At 46.1% G+C, this 21,200-nt stretch overlaps 1 protein-coding gene across 2 annotated transcripts in view; it reads right to left on the reverse strand.

Annotated features, from left to right (window-relative positions):
• HROB (homologous recombination factor with OB-fold) overlaps window positions 1-21,200 on the reverse strand; it is a 189,579-nt gene that overhangs the window by 74,204 nt on the left and 94,175 nt on the right. For both annotated transcript variants that reach the window (XM_086923925.1, XM_086923926.1), the window contains exon 7: window positions 17,464-17,549. In XM_086923925.1, the coding sequence (XP_086780051.1) occupies window positions 17,464-17,549 (86 nt within the window). The remainder of the gene's footprint in view (window positions 1-17,463; window positions 17,550-21,200) is intronic.

Raw genomic sequence — 21,200 nt, forward strand, 5'->3', positions numbered from 1 at the left:
CAGCTTCAGCCCATTAGCGCAGGATTATGTGCTACCTGGAATTCACATGACTTAATTTGCTAATCATTTCTAAATCCAATTTCCTTGGGAGGTTGAAACAGACACAAGATAATGCTGGGTTAAAGTGATTGAAAGCAGACGTCAGTGTTTCAGGGGCGGCTGTGCTGCTAAAAAAAACACAAGCGGTTTCAGCTGAAACAGCGCATGTCCGGCCTGCAGTAAGAGAAACTCAAAGTAAATAGTGCTTACAGACTTTAATAACAGGTCCCGTGCAACAACTGAAGTAAAAGGGCCAGTAGCCATGGGAAGGTACAAATGAAGACAAGGCCATTCTAAGGAGGGACTAACAAGCCTATTAACAAATTCGAAGGCAGCATTTACGAAAGATAATGACACAAGCCAATGAAAAATATGGGAGAGTGGACGTAGCTTCTCTCCCATACTCTACAACAGCAGTCTAGCAAAGTGAGCAGCACATACGCGCTGCTGCTACGCTACACCTAAAAAAACAAGTGGGCAGGGTAAGATTACCCTGACCTCGTGGGCCAAAAACATTTTCTAAATTATTTCTCCCCCCCCGCATATTCAGTGGGAATAACCATCAGTGGGAACCAAAAGTGGGGGCGTGTGGGGGGGGGGGGGCAGGGGGGGGGGAGGACTGCTTGTTTTCACTAGCCCCTTGGGTGGGACAGGTCCCAAGGGAAATATTATTTTTATATATGGGGGAGGGGGCACGCGCCCCCCACCTCCCCGGGTTGATTTCAGACCAGAGGCCGAGCCTTTAAGGTAAATTGTGAGGGGGACATGCGGCCTCCCTCACCGACAGCTTTTGACCCCGGGGACCCCATTACTTTGGGCCCGGCTGTGGTTATAAAAAAAAAAAAAAGGGGCAGGAGAACACAGTTCCCCCCTCTTGCCCGTGCCGATTTTGGCCTCAGGAACATCCCCTGGCCCTGACTTAAATAGTAATGGGCGGGGGCGGCGTAGGGGGAGGCCGATTCGAGAGTCCAAGAGGCCCCCCGCCACCAAGCCTCAAATTTAAGAGGGATAGGGTCTGAACGTTTAATGGACTTGGGGACCGCCATCCCGGGGGCCAGCTGCAGCTATGTCCCGGGGTACCCACTAGCACGGGCAGGGAAACCTGTGTTTGCTCTCGCTTGGCGAGAGCAATTTCAGAGCTCTCGCCAAGCGAAAGCAAAACATGAAGTCTGCTACCAGCTGGTGGGAGCTTAGAAAATGCTCAAACCAGCAGGGAGCAGGTTTTAGATTGATGCGGGCAGGGAAACAGATCTGAATATTACTCCTGCCCGCAGGGAGCTTAATTTTTAGCTGTTCCTTGCGGCTGGAGCAATGCCAGCTGCAGCTGGAGGGAGGGAGCTGGGCTGGGGCCTTGGGCCTCTCACTGCAGCCCCCCAAAAAGGAGATGGTGGATGCCCTGGATGGGCACCTACCATTTATTGGCTGGGCCCCATTGGGGCTGCAAGTATAGTTACTTTAGGGCACAAGTTATAGTTTCTTGAAGTAAGTATAACTAGAACTGCTGAAGTTCTACGATTTTCGTTTGTAAGATTGGAACCTAACTATAAAATCAGTTCCCTTTGTTTTTTTTGTGAATTTCTAAGTTTAAAATGTTTTTTTATTTCCTAACCATATCATCCCGGAAGCCTTTTTTTGCAGTGAATATACACACACACACACACACACACGCACGCACACGCACACACACGCACACGCACACGCGCACACACACACACACACACACACACACACACACACACACACACACACACACGTTGGATACAGACTAGGCCACAGATGTTCAGCAAACAAATAGGGAGGAGGGGAGTGTCATTTGAAATACTAGCCGGGGCAAGAGGATGAAAGAAATTGGTACTGACTTGTAGCCCTTCATTGAAGTTCTAAACATTAGAATAATTCCCCACTGTATGCCAGGCTATATATCTTCATCTATATACATACTATATCTATTTATAGATCTATAGCTGCATAAATCAGTAGAATGTATGAAGAAGCATAGACCTTGAAGCTCTAGGGCATAAGGAACAACGGTTTTCAATATAAGAAAAACTGAAGGGACAACAAATACTGGATTAACCAAAGAGGTTTCTCCGTGCAGCTTTATCAACACTAGAGTCAGTTTTCATACTGGAAAAGAGACAATCGGGTCTATCAAGGGGTGGACTGATTTTCAAGGTGTCACTATACAAATATATGAAAGAAGAATGTTTGTAAGTCAAGCTGCAATGCCTGCTTTCCCTCTAATGGATGAGCTCTCTGTAGGGGTTTACAGGTCAATTGATACCATAGGGACATGCAGGGTACAATCTAACAAAAAAAGGACTGTTTTGATGTGGCCTGACCTTGACAAATGTGACAGTAATTAATGAACAGTTGGTAGACTTGCGGGAGGACCTCGTTTTTAATAGACACACACAAAGAACTCTTAACACTCAGAAAGTACAATGAACACACTGCTGGAGAGAATGGGTTTGCAAAGAAAACTGGGAGAGTGATAAGATTATTATGAAATTCTGATACTATGACTTCTCATCACCATCCTATGTGTGGGAAAAATTGTACAAGCCTCAATCGCTGCGAGGTCTAAAATTTCACTATCTTTATCAGCTGAGGTGATCGCTGTTAGAAAGGCTGTATTTCAGGAACGATGCAGCAAATAAGCCATGTGAATTGATCTAAACCCATACCTTTTTGATAAAACCAAATTGAGCTCCCAAGAAGGCGACGCCCTTAAGGGAGAGTGGATCTTTTTCAAGTCTCCTAAAAAGTATATGATGAGATGAATTTTGAAAGGAGTGCCTGATGTTGCCCCTTCTTATATGCTCCCTGATGTAAAAGTAGCAGTGAGATATACTTCAAAGGAAGAGACAAATTGCTTGAATTGAGTCAGATATAAACAGTATGGAAGAAGGACACCCCCCAGTAGGTGCCAGAACTGTAGACTACAACCAAGGCTTGCTATCCTTCAAATGGAATAGGTTTTGATTATGGTGTCAACGGAAAGGCTACCTCTTCCAGTTCAACGAATAGCAAGGCCTAGTAGACGGATGTTTGGCTTCTTTTAGAATACCCATGCATGATAGAAGATGCTTTAGATTTCTGTATGGTCTGATCTCAGACGCAATGCTGACAAAGGATATCAGGTTTGGGTAAAATAAGTGACCTGTTATAGGATTGTTTACATGGTAACCTCTTGTGGGGTTTAAAAGATATCAGTAACAGAAGCAGATATCACCTCTACCAGTCTGAAGCAATGAGAATCATTGCAGCTTGGCAATTTTTGAGTTTATGTAGGACTGTGGGTATCAAAGAAATCGACGAAGATATAAAGGTAAGTCCTCTGAACAGTTCATTAAAAGGGATAATGACCATAGTTCTGGTAGACTGGATGCCTTCGGGGCTGATTCAGGCGCGATACAAATACATAAATAAATAAATGCCAAATATTGGCTCTTTTTGGTTTGTGATCTTGTTACGAGATCAATCATTGGATAGTTCCAGTCTATGAAGATTTGATGAAGAATGTAATTGTTTAGAACCTAGTTGCGATTATCTTCATAGAATCGGGTTGGGAAATGCATATGTTGGTTAGGAGACATGGTAATTGTATTACCTTTATTGAATGACCCCCCCCCCACTGCCCTCCCCGACAATAACCTCAACCACATCTTATGTGAATACAGTGACAGAGGTCTTGATCCCATGTCACCTTGCTTATTTTAGGTAGTCAGGCCTTGGCTTCTTCTTGGCCAAGGCGCAGCAGATCTTGATATAGAGGATGATCCATCTGGACAGCGTTCTATTGTGGATAGCCTTGCCCTTCATCTTGCCCACATATACGATGAAAAGTTAGTCAGCCAACTCGAAGTCCTTAGTCCTGTCCAGGTAGAAGCTGATCGCCCTCTTGGGTCCAGGCGGTGAAGTCTCTTCTCCTTAGAAGGGTGAGGATAGAATGTGGGTAAAGTGATGGATTGCCCTAGGTGGAACGAAGGGACCACCTTAGGCAGGAAAGCAGCTCTTGTCCTAAGAACCATTTTATCAGCATGAAATGAGGTAAATGGAGGATTGGAGCTAAGAGCTTAAAGCTCACTCACCCTACTAGCAAAAATGATGGCAATCCAAAATATTGTCTTAAATGCCAAGAACCTTAAGGGGCAACTATGTAAGGGTTTCAAAAGGGAGACCCCATCAAGTAAGTGAGAACCAAATTCAAATCCCACTGAGGCAAGATCAAGGGAGTGAGAGGAAACCTATTGGTGAGACCCTTAATGATTCTTATAACAATGGGAGATTTAAATAAAGAGGGTTGATATGGTAAACAGAGAAAAGAAGACAAGTAACCTTTAACAGTAGCTACTGCACAACCCTGTTGAGCCAAGGACTATGAGAAACTCCGAATATCACACAAATGGGCTTGCAAACGATCAAGTGATCTCTCTCCACACCACTTAACAAACATAGCCCACCTACCAGAACAGACATATTTGGTGGTGTGTCTTCTGGCTGATAAAATAATGTCTACCGGATAGAGAAGGGGGCTCAGGTTGACCGATTCAATCTCCAGGCATGAAGATGCAGGCGCTGGAGGTGGGGGTGTAGAACCTGCCCCAGCGACTGTGAGAGACAGTCTGTCCTGAGAGGGAGACTGAGCGGAGGGTGTGATGCAAGGTAAATGAGGTCTATGTACCCTACCCTTCCTGGCCAATCCGGAGCGATTAATAGGACTTGGGCCCGGTTGTGACTAATCTTTCTCAGAACCTGAGGAATCAAGGGTATGGGAGGCAACGCGTAGAGAAGCTGTGAGCCCAAATTTAAATGAAAGGTGTTCCCCCCAACCCTCCTGCATCAGATATTGGAGACTGCAGAACAACAGCCAGTGTGCGTTCTCGTGAGCATCAAAAAGGTCCACCCAGGGGAACCGCCACATACTGAAAATGTGATGGATCACCTCCGGATGGAGACACTACTCATGATCGGCTGAGTACTGCTGACTGAGACTGTCCAAAATGCAAATTCAGCCCTCCGGCCAGATGATTTGCAATCACGTAAATCTGTCCATTGAAATTGACTTTATGTCAAGCTCCAAAACCAGCACGTGAAAAAGTTACAGAGCATGCAGAATGCAGCTGCAAGACTTATTCTTGATCTTTCCAAGTTCCAACCTGTTTCTGCATCCATTAGGGGACTCCACTGGCTTTCAGTGATTAACCAAATTAAATTGAAGGCATTGTGCCTCACTTACAAGGCCTTACATGAGACAATACAACCCTACTCCTCCCTGCTTGTTGGTGTATAACATCGTGGTAGTGTTGTCAGTCGGGACCTGAACCGTCTGACTGCGAAGGGACGGAAGAAAGGCCTTGAGAGCCAAATGTATTGTCCGCAATTTCACACGATGGATGTTAAACATTCTTTCCTCTGGAGACCGAAGGCCTTTGACCTCCAGATCCCTCAGATGAGCTCATACCATAGAGTAGAGGCATCCTTTATCACTGTTGCCACCAGAGAAGGAGGTTGAAACAGCTTCCCTTGAGACAGGTTGTCCGAAGAACTGCACAATAACAGCTCCGCTACAGTCTCTCTGGAGATCCTGCACCTCCTTGAGATCTACATTGTGTTGAGACCACTGCCTGCGGAGGGCCCTCATGTGCCAGTTTGCCTGAAAGACCAACAGAATGCAGGAAGCGAACAGACCAAGCAGGAGCAAGACCTTCAGGACTGGAGCAACCGCTCCATTCTGAAAAAGTGGAATCATAGCCTGGATGTCTTGAAATCTCTGCACAGGCAGCAAGGCATAACTCACTGTAGTGTCCAGTACTGCCCCTATGATCAGGTTGCGCTGAGAGAGAGAATTGCGATTCTCCTATTTAATGAAATCCAGATTCTCTGGTCATGTTAAGACACGGAGGCCCCTACGTTCTGAGATGTGCTGCTACCACCGCCATCCTCTTTGTGAAGACCCAAAGTGCGGAAGTAAGGCCAAATGGAAGGACCACAAACTGATAGTGTTGAGACCCCAACTTAAAACAGAGACACTTGCGATGCGACTTCAGGATGGGAATGTGAAAATGCACATCCTGCAAAATCGATGGACACCATACAGTATTCCTGCTGCAATGCAAGATGAACCTCAGCCAGGGTCAACATCTTGAACTTCTCCTGCTTGAGGTAAAAATTCAAGACCTTGAGATCTAGGATTGGCCTCAATCGACCGTCCTTCTGGGGAATCAGGAGGTTCCAGGAGTAGCATTCCAGACCCCTTTTCCTGCTCCGGAACCACCTTTATTGCACCCTTTTGCAGTAAAGATAGAACATCAAGCTGTAGTAGCAACAGGTGCTCTTTGAGCACCAACCCTGATGGTTGGGTGTTGGGGTGGGGGGGGGGGGGGTTTGGAGGGGTTAAATCCCAGAAGGGTAGGGCATACCCATTCTCCACAAGTTTCAACACCCAGAGATCTAAAGTAACACCTACAATTCGGTAGAAAATGGGACACCCGTCCTCACGCGGGACAAAAATGCTCTAGGATGGAAGACCTAAAGCTGCTTCCCTGCTGTACCAGTTGGAGTGGCAGGAGACCTCACAGACGACCTCTATCTTTTGCTTGTATGACCTGTACAAGAGGTTTGCCCGCTGCTGCGGCTTGGCTCGAAAGGTAAAACCGCGAAACCTACTGTATCCAAAACCCCTGGACCGTGACTGGAGAACCAATGATCTTGCAGTGGCTCTGCAATCTTTAAAGTGCTGCAGCGCTGAGTTCCCTTTGGCACCACAAATACGAGACCCGTCAAAAGGCAAGTCCAATAAGGTAGTCTGGACATCCAGTGAAAACCCAGAATCCCCCCTTAGCCAAGCGTGCCACCTGGTCGCAACTGAGGAACCCATTACCCTGGCAACAGAGTCCGCAGTGTCCAGACCAGATTGAATGACCTGGCAAGCCGTAGCTCGAATATCAGAAAGTACCTCAGAAAAAAGGCCCTGAACATCTTCCAGAAGCTTCGGGAGCACCTCCCTCGCTGAGTCCATCTGAGCATGGATTTAGAGACCCAACAGCCATATTGCATTTGTCAACTTTAGAGCCATACTAGCCTAAGAGAATACTTTCTTTGCATATTGCTCCATACTTTTGGATTCTCTAACTGCAAGTGTTGATGGAAATGAGCCTGCAGACTGTTTAGAGGAGCATGACGCTTTGACTACTAAACTCTCTGGTGAGGGGATGGGTGATAGGAAAACAGGATTCCCCCAGATTAACCTTATACCTCCTCATGCTCAGATTATAACTGAATCCAGTTTGGGATTAGACTAAGAAATAAGGATCCTGCTGAATAGGTTTATATTTTGAAAAGCAAACATGGAGGTATTGCAATTTTAGAGGCCACTGTGAGGAACTGATCTTCTACAATCTCCAACAAGCCTACTACCAGTGGAAGAGAGGCGTTAGAGATGCCAGAGACTGGTGTGTCTAACCCACGCCAATCTCTGCAGTGTCTTCAGTGGCTTGTTTAATTTGGAAGGACTTCTCATCAAATATCATAAAAAGTTGTGACGTCCAAAGAGCGATAGGATAAAGCTGGTAACCGGTGACCTGATTTTCCTACGATTCCTTAGTGTGTGTGGAGACAGTGAACCACTCAATAGAAATCGATGAGTCTTAAGATGGGAAATGTCACTATGAAAAGTCTAGATACCCAAAGCAACTTATCGGCAACATCGAAGTCAGCCTTGATACCATCCTCAGTGGAGGTGAGAGATTTAGCATCTGGAGATGAATTTGCAAAGAAACTTCTTTCAGAATAGAAAGCCTTGGGGATCCCAATGGTTGCAGTGTTGACTCAGCAGATGGCAGCAGCTTCAGTCTTTTTGTTGGTGTACGTTCTGTTTGCTGTGGAAAAGGTCAAGAATCTCTATGTCAGTTTGTGTCCTGAATGCTTTGGTGCCTCTGGCAAATGATGAATCAACTTCAAGTGGAGAGATAAAATTAATGTTGAAGAAAATGCTAATAAGCCCCCAGACTGCTTCGATGTTAAAGACCTACTACTTATGGCCGTGTTTCAGCACTGGAACACTGCAGAGCAGGAACAAAGTGTATGGCAATGCAGACGACAATGTAGTCTTTTTACCGCTTTTTTGCATCCTTTCTTTGACTCTCACTCTGAGCGTCCTTCAGAGTTATAGCCAACATCACAGGGGAAGCAGAACGTTCCCTTGTAGGATTTTCGGCGTTCCACCTTTCTTTCTTCTTCGGGTCTTCAATCTTAATATCCCAAAAGGCTTAGAGAAGCTGTTAAACAATTTTTATTTATTCTGTCTAGAAAGGGGAACAGAGCTCAAGAGTGCAAAACAGTTCTGCCAGAACCCCACAAATAAGGCTGGAAACAGTTAACGCAGATATTGAGCAAGTCTCAAATTATGAATTTCTGAGAATAAGACTATCACAGAACTGGAAAAAATTATATATCAAATGACAGCCTCAAGAACATTCTCACCTGCCATTGTGATTTACAACATCAAGGCTCAAGGAGCAGAACTTTAGGGAACAGAAATTTTAGGGTATGCAAATTGCAATCTACTAACTGTGACTGAGAATAGATTTTTGAGATCACTTCTTGCTCTGCAGCAGAGACCCTGATGATTCCCATATGTCTGAATTTGGCACACAAACAAATTAAAAGGAAGATAAGTAGCTGACATTTCTTTTATTGGCATCGCGTATGGACCAAAAATGAATTGTCTGTCTATAGAGAGGGAATTAAGGACCTCCTAAACTTACCTGGTAGACCCAAGGTCCCTTGTCTGTTTTATAAAGTAAACTCTGTCAAATCTCGCTCTTGAAAGATTTTGGTTCCACCCAGAGAAACTAGTATCAAATTTGAGGGCAGTTTTAAAGGAGACCTATTGTGACTCTGTACTCTAAACCACACAAAGTTGCAAGAGAGGGAGCCTAGTCGCAAACCTTAGAAGTTTAAATCATATGAGGCCTTTTTGGATTTTGTTTCATCCCCTCGCAAAAAAAGATTTTCTTTCAATTCATATATGGCACCCTGAACACCGGATCATTTTGTAAAAGTGGCCTTGTGTGGCAGATGTCTTGGACATTTACCCTGCCTGCAAAAACACACTAAAACAGTGGTGCAGCTGTTTGTTTTGCAATATACACTTAACAGAGGTAGAAATGGATAGCGCCCTTATGCAGACGCATTGGTGCAGGACTCTATTTGAGGCTTTTAGGATCCTAAGCAGTAAAACGGACACCTTTGTAGTGTATTGCATATCAAGGTACCTACGGTATATATGTCTCACGAGGTGGAAATCCAACAGTTTGCTGATCCTGCAGTTTCAAAGTATTTTATAAATTATTTTATTGGTTGTATGTGTTTGTCCAAACTCTACTTTGGTGGGAAACAGACCTATATTTGTGTGAGAAAGTGCCATCTTTCTTGCATTGGGATGCCCCCACTTTTTTCTGAACTGCTGATGTGCTTTGACTGAGTGTGCCCTGGGTTCCTGCCAACCAGGTACCCAGGGCCTGTGTCCCTTCCCTAAAACTGTGTTGAAACTAAAACCCAATTGGCATCTCTGACCACCTGTCAGCCCCTAGTAAATGGTACCCTAGGTACCCATGGCATGGTGACCAGAGAAGACCCCTGAGGACTGCAGCACTTATTGTGCCACCCTCAGGGACTCTGTACCCTGACACCCACACACTGCCTTTGCAAGCTGAGTGTCTAAGTACAGAACTAAACAAAGAGTCGACATGGCACACATCCCTGTGTGCCATGCCCACAGAACCCACTGCCCTGGCCTACTTCAGTCACCCCTCTAGCAGGGTGCCCTATGCCAGAGGTGTGGGCACAGGTGCATGAGCCCTGTAGCCCTGCTGTACCCAGGGACATTCAGAGTATACGATGCTGAGAGGTTGTCTTTACGAACTCCATAGCACCATAATGGCTACACTGAAGACTGACAAGTTTGGTACCAAACTTCTCAGCACATTAACCCGCACTGATGCCAGTGTGGGATTTAATGTAAAATGTACCAGAGGGCATCTTAGAGATGCCCCCTGAAAACCTAACCTACAATCCACGTCTGGGCTGAGTGGCTGCATAGGCTGCCCCACAGCAGACATGTTGCTGGACCCCTGGGTGGAGAGCCCCCCCGTTCTCCTGGGCCTGTAACAATGCACATCCTGGGCGAGGTGCTAGGTCTCCTCCCCAGGATGGGCAGGGGGAAACCTCAAAGGCATGCCGCCTCTATGAGGTTCTCCAGACCATTTGCTGTTCCCAGCAACTAGCCCCCACCAGTCCTGACCCCCACTCTGGCAGGAAGACTGGCAGGAAAAACTACATCAGGAAGGGGGGTGTGCCAGCCTGTGCCAACCCCACCCCTCAGGTGGGGGAGACGAGGTGAAGCATGACCCCGGGCTCCGGCCATCTTGAAGATGGGGAGCCCTGCCCAATCACAGCTAGGCTCCTACCCCCCTCCCAATGGAGAGGAGCAGGCTAGGGGGTGTACCCACCCCAGGACAGGGACCTGTTGTAAGTTATTTACATGCCCTTCTTCCTTTGCTCATTCCTCTTGTTCAGCCTATGATGCCTATAGAATGTCATGACTGCATGGAATGTGGTGTGTAGGGAGTTAGGCAGTTGATGTCAGCAGGCTGAGCAGGAATGTTATCCTGCTCCTGGTGGGGCATACTTTACAGCTTATTCCATCTTGCTTATCTAAGAATCGTGTAACTTACCTACTAATAAAGTTACTACTTGGAACCAACTACCTGACTTCATGAAGATTCATACTTTAATACAGGACCTATTGGTCCCTGCCCTTGCCCTACCTGTAATGCCCCTAAATTCAGTATTTAGGGGCTCCCTGAACCTTCCTTCCTCAGATTCCGATAAGAAAAGAAGAAAGAAGACCAAGAGGAAGAAGACCCGCTGTGCAGCTGCTAACAACAGGACGACACCAACTGACTTGGCCCCAGCCCTACCGGCCTGTCGATACTGGAACCTGCTCCTGCCTAAATCCAGGCGACTCCTGCGGACAGCAACCTTGGGACACCCAGAGGACCTGCCTGCCTCGACCCTCTTAAAGACTGGGACTCCCAATAGCAGAGGCTCTGCTGCAACAACCCCCCTGGTGCCAGCCAGGAAGCTCCGGACCAGCCCACTCTGCACCCGCCGAGTGGGCTGGTGGGTGCCCAAGTGATCCAAGTCCACAAGGACGTCCCCCCCAGCGACTGGGACCCGAAATCCAGTGCCCACAGACCCTCCTCGATGAACCAGACGACCCCTGCAGACACAGAACCAGGAGCCACCCCAACCGCGACCAGCTGAGGATAAGCTTTTCCGACACCCAAAGACACCCATGCACCCGGCGCCCTACAGCCCCCTGTGCCTCCCTTTGGGGTACCTACCTGTGCACCAAGATCCTAACTTTCCTCTCGAAGTGCTGGTCGCCCCTGGAAAGTCTCTGCCCCCATGCCTGCAGCCTTTGTTCCCTTTTACCTTTCCCATTGGATAACATTGAGCGCCCGACGGCTCAAAAGCACCCTGCACCCAGCCGTCCGAGTACTGCTGGCTGTGCCACCTTTGCCCTATCCAGCTTCCCCCTTTGCCCTGAGCAAGTGACCAGGAGCCCAGCTCCCAAAGCCACGTGGCCTGCTATCCAGCAGCCACCAACCGGAGGGCCCCTGTCCCTCATTGGATAACAATGGGCCTAACTACCTCTGCACCCGGCCGCCCCTGCGCCGCTGAGGGTGAACCAACTGTACCTACCTGACCCTGGGGGACCTGTGAGTCTAGGTCCAGAACCACAACTTCACCAGTCGAGAACTCACCTGGAAACTGGTAATTCACTTACCTGCCATTGGATAACATTGACTGGTTTGACTAGAAAAATCTTTTAAGTGTGAAGTTTTGGAAACTTAAAATATTCATATAAAATCAACCGAATTAAGAATTCCTAAGTATTCACCTGTGATCAGGAGAGAAGCTAAGACTGAACCTTGTAGCCCAGTACTGAACCGCAAATGTAATCCTTACCGGGTTTACTAGTAACCTGAATTTTCTCCATAGGAATCCATTGTCTGCTTTTCTATGAAATTTCTTCCAAGTGTCTACTTTTGAAGACTTGAAATATTCTTTAAAAATCATACGAAATACTGAAATGAAATTACTTACCTGTTTTAAGTTGAGACCCCAGTGCTAGACCCAGGAGTCCAGTACTGGATTACCAAAGTAACGAGATCGTACTTTACCTGCAACCTGAATTTTCTCCCATTGGATAACATTGCGAGATTTCTGTTGAAAAGTTTTGAAGTGTGAACTTTTAAAATAGCTTTATATTCCTGAAAAATACTGCAATACCTAAAACGTTTTTACTAAACTGTTTTCAGCTTAGACCCCCGGACAGAATCTAGGGGCCAGTCCTGGAACTACCAAAGTAATCTACAAAGTAATAAACTGTGTTTATATAAGAAAATCTATTGAGCTCAATGCTAAATTGTGTTTAAAATTGTGTTGCCTACTGCAACCCCTGTACCTATTGTTTACACAAAGTTTATTGCCTTTCTGCAAAGTACTCATCTGAGACCTCTCATGTTGAGAACAGTATATTTTGATGCCTGTTGGTTCTTGAAATTAAACAACTATATCTTTGATATAAAAACAATTGGCCTGGAGTTCAGTCTTTGAGTGTGTGAAACCTTTTGCTAACTGAGTGTGTACAACAAATGCTTTACACCGACCTATGGTACTGCCTTACTGCTCGACCAAGCTACCACTTTAGAGAGTAAGGTCACACCTGGCTTTAACCTCTGTTATACCTCTGTAGTTTGTGGACTCTATACACACTGTACCTTATTCTGGTCCTGGATATATAGAGCCACTTTCTCACAATTTGTATGGCAGATATTAAGCTGTTTAACAATGTATGTTAATAAGGAAAAATACTTTTCCGAAATAAACTATATATGGATTGGTAAGCATACCATACACACAGGATCTTTTTCCTTCTACATAAATGGCATTGGCAAGAGAGGACAAGATGACGGATGTATTTTAGAAATGCTCCAGACCTTATCTACCACTCAGACTCCCCAAGCCGCCCGTTTCAGCCATCCTTGGCTGCTGCCAGTTCCTAGGAAGTTCACCCAAACCAAAGAGGTTCCCATTGGGTGCAGACAGCGGCAGGTTCTGGAGGCACCGACTATCCCCACATTGCTGCTGTGGGGCTCCCAGGTGGCTCTCTAAAACCTCCTCCAGCAACAAAGGAGCTGCGCTGGGCCGTGTGAAGCGGCGTCTCCCATTACCGCTAGAGGGCACCTGGCTGACCTGTGGCTCCCTCGCCTCTTTCCCCGGCTGCACGGCGTACCTTTCTGTGATCCCTGCACAGCAGGTCCACTTGTGCTGAATCTGACCCGGGTGGCCTACAGGGCCCAGAAAAGACGTAGCTGCGGGGGGGAGTCCACAAGGTGGGCCTGCGGTTGACTGCCCCCTTCCCCCCAACTGACCTACATTTTCAGCTGAACAGTGCTGGGAGTTGAAGAGCAGGGAGGCCTCAACTGCTTGTGCTGCCCTGCCACTATTGGTACGGCAAGTGGGTCGGTCAGCCTCCCCACCGGTCAGGTGGACTTTCCAGTTTCTCTGGAACACTTGGGGTTGGGTTTTTTGCCCGCTCTGCGCTGATGACTCCTCGGATGGAGTGAACCTACCTACACTGGGAGGTGTACGCACGAGCGAAGGACAGACTTCTTGACCACCGCTAGGGTTGAATGCCCTGCATAGACCACAACTATACCAACGGGGTGGGAAGGTGGGCGAGGGGGGGTTTGCCTTACAGGGCAAAAGCAACATCATGAAGGACGAGGGTACAACACCACACACGCAACCTCATATTGACAAATACGGCACACTAGTGACGGATCATCCCAGACCGCCTGACAAGGCCACGGGGAGCACTGGTCGGAAGTACAATGTCACTGCGGTCCTCCATGCTATCCAGACTTAACCAGAGGCGGTTGAAGCATTGAGGACATGGGGATGGAAGGGACTCTCTTGCGACAGAACCTACAAAATGTTGCCAGCAGAGTGACCAGGGCCGAAGGGCGGATCTCCCAACTTTAATATGAAGCTGCTGATCTCAAGAAAATGGTGGCCAAGCTAACTACTACTACCAGTAGCCTTGAAGCCAGGGCCGAAGATTCGGAAAACAGATCTCGTCGCAACAATCACCACTTAGTGGGATTCCCTCAGGGGGCTGAAGCATTAGTGCTGCGCAATTTCTTGAGTCTTGGCTCAAATCTTGGGACCAGAAGGTGCCCTTTCATAACCATAAAGTCCAGTTGGCATAGAATGACAAGAGCTCTTATAGTGCATTCTTATGCACATAACTTCCTTCTTTTCTTCACCTCTTAAATTAGGAAACTCTTTCTTTAAGGTTATCGAAGTTACCAATGATGATAGCGTGGGCAAACCACCAGCAGCTTCCTTGGTGATGCTTCCGTGAGGTACTTTCTGACCTTTCACACATTTTTTCTGCTTGGCTATATGTTCAAGATGAAATGCCGCCTGGTGTATTGCCAAACAGTGAAAATTGAACACTTGGATCTGGAGGCGACAGGCAAAATATTTTTAAAAGCCAGCCCGTGGGCAGAAATATTGTTAATACTACTCCTGTAAAAGAATGTGATGAGTGGGGGGGAGGGGGGCAACCTCATTATTATTTCCCTCTTGCGCTCCTTTTTGTGAATGATATATCCAGCCTAACTGAAAGTGATCCACAGCTCCTGAATCTACTTCTTCATGAACCCAGAGGTTGAGTGGGTGTGGGCTGTTAAGGACTGCCGTCGGGACCCAGTGCTCTTCCACCAGGAGGCCCAAAGTCTTCAGACACTACGGCAGTCAAGAGTGTCTGCAGTCAGTGGGGCCCAAGACGTCACAAAGATTCACCTGACTCCTCTGGTGCCGTAATACCATCCAGCTTGCAACTCATTTGACTAAAATATCAACACACAAGGAACCTCACCCCCCACCCCCTCTGTCTGTGGCTGGCAGGAAGACTTCCCATGCCAAATGCTTCCGGTACACCCACCCAGATGCAGATTTGTTTTACCTCTGAGAGTGCTCCGATATTGTGCCATTTTGGGAGCGCACAGCTACAACTATTAAACAGGTGCTGGGGAGACAGATTGACTTCACAACCAGTGTGGGTCTAATGCGAATCCTAGCAGATACAGGAGGGATCAGGGGTGAGCGGGCATTGATGGGTGTTGCATCGGTCCTGGCCAAGCATGACATTGCGTGGAAATGGAGCTCTCCAATTCCACCAATGATCTCTGAATGGTGGAGGGCAACGGACTGGGGGTCCAGGGTGCAGGAGACTTTCAATAGGGCGCAGGGTTGTCCATAGAAACATGTCAGGTGTAGGGTAAATGGAGGGACTACTATAGACTGAGAGGTGATGCAGAATCGGAAGGGCTCTGTTGTAGTACTGTAGGATGGAGGTCTGCGTGCGGGGGTAGGTTGTGCACTGATGTGTTTATAAATGCAAATAAAAATGTTTTTAAAATAAAAGGCATTTCACACATAAGGAAGGATTTCAGTATTGTCATTTCAATGGTTGGGACCCTGAAATGATGCATAGGGTTAGTTTATTACACTGGATTACATTTTCCAGGTGGTTATATTCCACACCGTAGCCAGTTGTTTCATGTTTGCCCTGTTTGATTAATTTTAGGAATATACCCCCTGATGAAGGGCAGTGACAGCTTAAAATGCATTGGGGATACATACTAATTTGAGCACACCATGGACTCATAAGGAATATCCATCGAGAAGTTGATGTGAACATATTGGAATGTTTTGATACGAGAAAACTCATATTGAAGAGAATAAAGTCCATTGATCTATTGTATTAATTTTGAACCTTGAGTGCACCAAAGGGTCGCGTCCACGAGTGGGCAGCGCAACAGTACCCAACGTTTCTTATATGCCTATGATCAGAAGACGATACCTTACTGCACGCCAACAAACCCCTAATTTTGTTACAATACTCCAGTGAAGAAAAAATACAGGGTCCTTTAGCCATACTGTTTCACGTCAAAGTTACTACTGACAAATAAGGCTATGGACACACAAGGAAGAGGGAGTAAGAGACTCCCAGCGTAAATCTGGAACGCGGATAGACACTCTAAATTCTGCATCAGAAATAGAAGTAAAAAAGTCAAGTTGGGGCTGTTGGCCCTTACTGAGCATCAACTTCTATGAATTAATGGAACACAGAATCATCAATTCTATCAACTGTCCCACCTTTGCCATGGTCTCCTCCACTCCGTCCCTCATCCTCGCTTTACTTTTAAATAATCAACCTCTACAGAGCAAGTATTGCGGCAGAGCAGATATGCCCTGTTAACATGTTATAAAGCCCAATGTCCACTATTATCAAAGACCCTCATCACCCGTCAGTCTGGTGATAAGGTGGCACAAACTGAAGAATGCTGATGTAGGACACAAGGTTGGGTGCCTCAATTTGTTCTTATTTTTACCCCTTTGGTACACTTTGCTGCTAGATCCTCAGACTACTTTTCATTATTTGTTGGGGTGTCTTTTAGCCCCATTAGTTGAGGCTGCATAGGCGGTTGGTTGCTGAAGCTCTAGTCCTACTTAGGTAGTCTCACTTCCTAACTTCTGCCGGTTGCTTATCACCACAGAGTTTGCCATGTGAGGGTAGGAGTTGGTTTGGCAACCATTAGAATACCTTGGCAAGTACGAAGAGATGATATATGGTGCATTACTGAGGTGTGGTGAGCTTGCCAGTCTTTTCAGGACCTGGGTACTATCCTCAATGATGATGCAAGGCATTCATTTGAGTACCTGTACATTAAACATGGTCCCATCTGATCTAATGATGTTTCCAAGATAACCCGGAATACCCTACAATTTCAGAAACACGTTTTCTCCAGGTCCTGAGGCTATTCGGTATGGACAAGTTATCAGTCGTTCTGACAACAATCGGTACATCATGCCCCAAAATTTGTGATAACCACTGTATTTTTGTGGTTGGGACTGCTTTGGTGGTATGATGGTGTATGGGGTTGTATGGTGTGCTGTAGTGAGTAATCGAGTGGTGGAAGAATGTGTGGGACTGTATGATGTGGTGGTGGTGGATGGTGGATAGTGTGATATGGCATGGAATGTTTCAGTAAGGTGCACAATGTGCTCTGCATCATGGTGCTTGTAAAATGGTTTGGTGTGTGGTCTATTGAGTAGCATATCACTAATTGTGTTCCTTTGTTCAACACATGATTTGAATAGTATCCTAAAGGAGTACATTTCTCTATCCACAATGCTGCGTTACATTGCATCTTAAGCAATATGAAATCACTATATGATTATCAGCCACGTTCACCATTTTACCAGACATACCTGCTGCAACAGTAGCACAGAACCTGCCTTCAAGTCGCTCTCACGTTCCTCGAGCAATAGGTGATGAAGAGTCCCTTGTATTTCCCCTAGATAGAGTGGACACAGGATCAGTGATCTCACATAATCACAGGAATTTCTTTTGTCAAGTAAGACCATAGAGCTCAACAACTCTTTCCCTCCAAAAACACAAGGTTATGGTTAGGGTTCGACATTTCAACAGGTTTACAATACTGACAAGGCAGCAACCTCACAGTCTCCCATTTAAAGTCAAGGAGTTCAAAACTAAAAGGGAAACAATCAGGGGTCAACCATAAGTGGTCAGAAGCAGTGAAAAAAAAGGTCAAAGGATAAAAAAAAAACAATTGAAAAAAAAAAAGACTCTGGTAGAAGTCAGAATTGGAAGAGACAAGGGGAACCAGAATTAGTATAACAGAGCGGGAGATGGTTACTGTGCAGTAACCTATGTGGGTAATGTAGTTCACCACAGATGACTCATAGGGACAATGCTACAGCAACCCCATTGAAGAACAAGTTACTTACCTTTGGTAACACCTTATCGGATACAGACTATCTAGCTGAAGATTTCTTCACTTAGACATACCCAGGCGCCAGACTGAATCCAGAAATAGTTTGTGAATAGCACCCCTGCATGGCTGTTGATGACGGTGTTTGGCTCCTAATGGTGTCATCGACATTGCCTGCACCGTAAGTAAAGTACACAGTGCCTATATAGGCACCACCCCCGGACACGGAAGTCGAGAATGCCCCCTCTACGCATACTTAGTTGCGCTGGCCATGGAGCCGCTGACCAGCATAGATGCACAGATTAAAGGTTTTGAGTGGCCAGGAGGGATTTCAGACCGCATTTCCTTATATGTGGACGACGTTCTGTTCTTCCTCTCAGAATCTAGTTGATTGAGACCTGGGCTGGTCCGCAAAATGCAAATATTTGGCAAAACCTCTGGCCTATACCAGAACACCCGCAAATCTAGACGGTGGTCCCTGCGAGGGGAATCTGAAATGGGAACCTTGGCAGAGGAGGTAACGCTCAGCACAACCGGGTTTCAATATCTTGGATTATATCTATCTTCCTGTCCATCTATTCCATGAGAGAAGAACATCGTTCCCATATGGATGCCCACCCAAGCTGAAATGAAGTCATGGGCATGCCTGCCTCTCGAAAATCGGGAGGTCAGCAATATTTAAGATGGTGTTGCTCCCTGCCTCCTCTATCAGCTGCAAAATTACCGTTTTCGGATCTCATCCTTGTGGTTCCGCCAAATTAACTCGGGATTGAGTCATTTCCTTTGGGCTGATCAAACTGCTAGAGTTGCGCTTAAAAATTTGCTTTCAGTCCACAGACTGTGGATGGATAGCAACCCCCGATATTCAGTCGTACCATGCAGCGGCAAATCTTTTGGTCTTGAATGACTGGTTGTATGGGAATAGAAGTGACCCAGCCTATTGTGTAGAACAGTGGCTGATGGGGGAAAGGTTGCCTCAAACATAAACCATTGGTACTTCGATGCCACACGCTTGCTACCCAAGTGGTTATTGAGGTGTGGAAGGGCTCGTTGCGTAGGATGGGATGGTCGATTAACGGGAGAGACACCCCATGGCAGAATGGTCTTCCAACCCAGCTGTCCACCTTGCTGGGATTTCGAGGTTGGGACGCATCTCTACTGAAGGCATTGTTATGCCAGGCACTACCCTGAAATCCTTCCAAGAGCTTAGAGAAGAATTTAATATGCAGCATAAACAATTCTATAAATATTTACAACACCATCCGTCCCTGTACATTATGCACTTGGACTCCCTGCCGGAGTTTAATCCAATGGAGGCAAAGATATTCATGAGCGACCTGGGTGACCATAAGATATCAAAGATCTATCAATCCCCAGTGACAAATCTCCCCACCATGCTACACTCCCTCAGAGACAAATGGCAGACAGAGCTGGGACCACTCGACAACGACGATTGTACGGATCATTAGAATCCCCACGGGGCGCAGCAATAGCCTCACGCTTACGACGTATTCAATTTAAATATATACATTGTGCCTATTTTACCAAACACAGACTATGGAGGGTGGGACAGATATCTTCTCCTAAGTGTCTCCGTTGCGGCGAAGGTGTTGGCACCTTCAGTCACACAGTGTGGCAATGCACTGCACTCACTAGATTTTGGCGAGGAGTCATGACCTGCCTGTCTGAAGTATTGGGCTGGGATATACCTCTCTCACCAAAACTTGTTTTACTACATATCATGGAGGACATAGGGGGAAACGGATACAAAAGATATATGCTGTTCCAGTGTCTTACCCTGGCTAAGAGAGAGATAGCGAAGGCGTGGAAGGCCCAGGCTCCACCAGGGCTAGGTGCCTGGAAGGGAGGCCTGGATTGTGTGTATGGGTCAAGAGCAACCTATAATCAAGGAACGAGGCTGCCCACATAAGAACCTGAAAATCTGGAAACGCTGGGCAGATTATAGCGGTCTAATTCTGGAACCCTCCCCACCACCAACTATAGACGCAGAAACATTGTGATCATGAGAAATGTATAATAAGGATGATAACATGGACCACACCATGTCAAGGTAGACTTGATGAAAGCGATGGCTGGAATATTAGTATGTTCATGGAACTGAAAGTTATACCGTTCAAAGCACATGTTTTTAGGCTCGCCAAGTTTTCATTATGTTCTTTTAAATGCTGCTTTATTAAATTGAAAGTCATCAGACTTGTTGCTGTATACCTGGCTATTATACCCTGGAAATATTTTGTAAAAGATGTAGTAGTTTTGCCTGCAGACCTAATAAAAATGTGTTTTGAAGAAAGAAAAACAAGTGACAGAAAGAACTCCGCCTTCTGCAGCCATGCACATGAACTCAACACTCACTCAGGCCAAGTAAAAACGCACAAAGATCACACACGACAGACAGCTTGTACTAATGAAACACATAAAAGGAAGGACATGGGTTATAGGGAATGGACAGATATTTAATGGATAAGCTTAATAGGCAGGCTATCAACAGAACACAGGTAAAACAGTGAACCCATTGACCACTAATCGCAGCTGCGGTTAACAGTCACCTGATATATGAGGCCAGTAGCCACGCTTACTAAGAATGAGGGCTTACTTTTTGGGCCCTTCGTAACCAGATAAATAATGGAGCAACTCCATTCGACTTGCTTGATTGGCAAGCTGGAGAAAATATAAGGGTGATCCGGAAAAACTAAAAGGGCAAGGCAGCATAGCTTTTCAAAGCTATGTGGAGGACTTGCTTTACAATTATATAATTTTACAATTATTACGGTCATACTTGATTTTTTAAAGGATTTTCTCTATATGGGTGTGAACCCTTGCCGCGAGTGATTAGAAGGCATGTTTAACTGGAATCATGACTTTAATGGCCAGCTAATATGATAATGTAACATTTGTGGTGAGGCCTAAGCATGTCCATGGTAAAATCAAGGTCCAGAACCTATTCTGTGACCAGGAAGGGCAAACCAAGTGTGCCTTCTTTAATCAACATGGCACTATTGTCCATGTCATGGGCAGACCTAAAACTGTGGCAGAACTGTACCAATGTTTGTGAATTAATAGTCCAAAATAGAATTTTATTCTCTGTTAAAGAGGAGTGTGACAAATTTTGGTTCATGTAACACGCCAACCTTTGCACTAACAATCCATGTAAATGTAATTGAATTTATATTGCGCTTAATACCCCAGACGAGG

Source organism: Lissotriton vulgaris, chromosome 5 (assembly GCF_964263255.1).
Source record: "Lissotriton vulgaris chromosome 5, aLisVul1.2, whole genome shotgun sequence".
NCBI lineage: Eukaryota > Metazoa > Chordata > Amphibia > Caudata > Salamandridae > Lissotriton > Lissotriton vulgaris.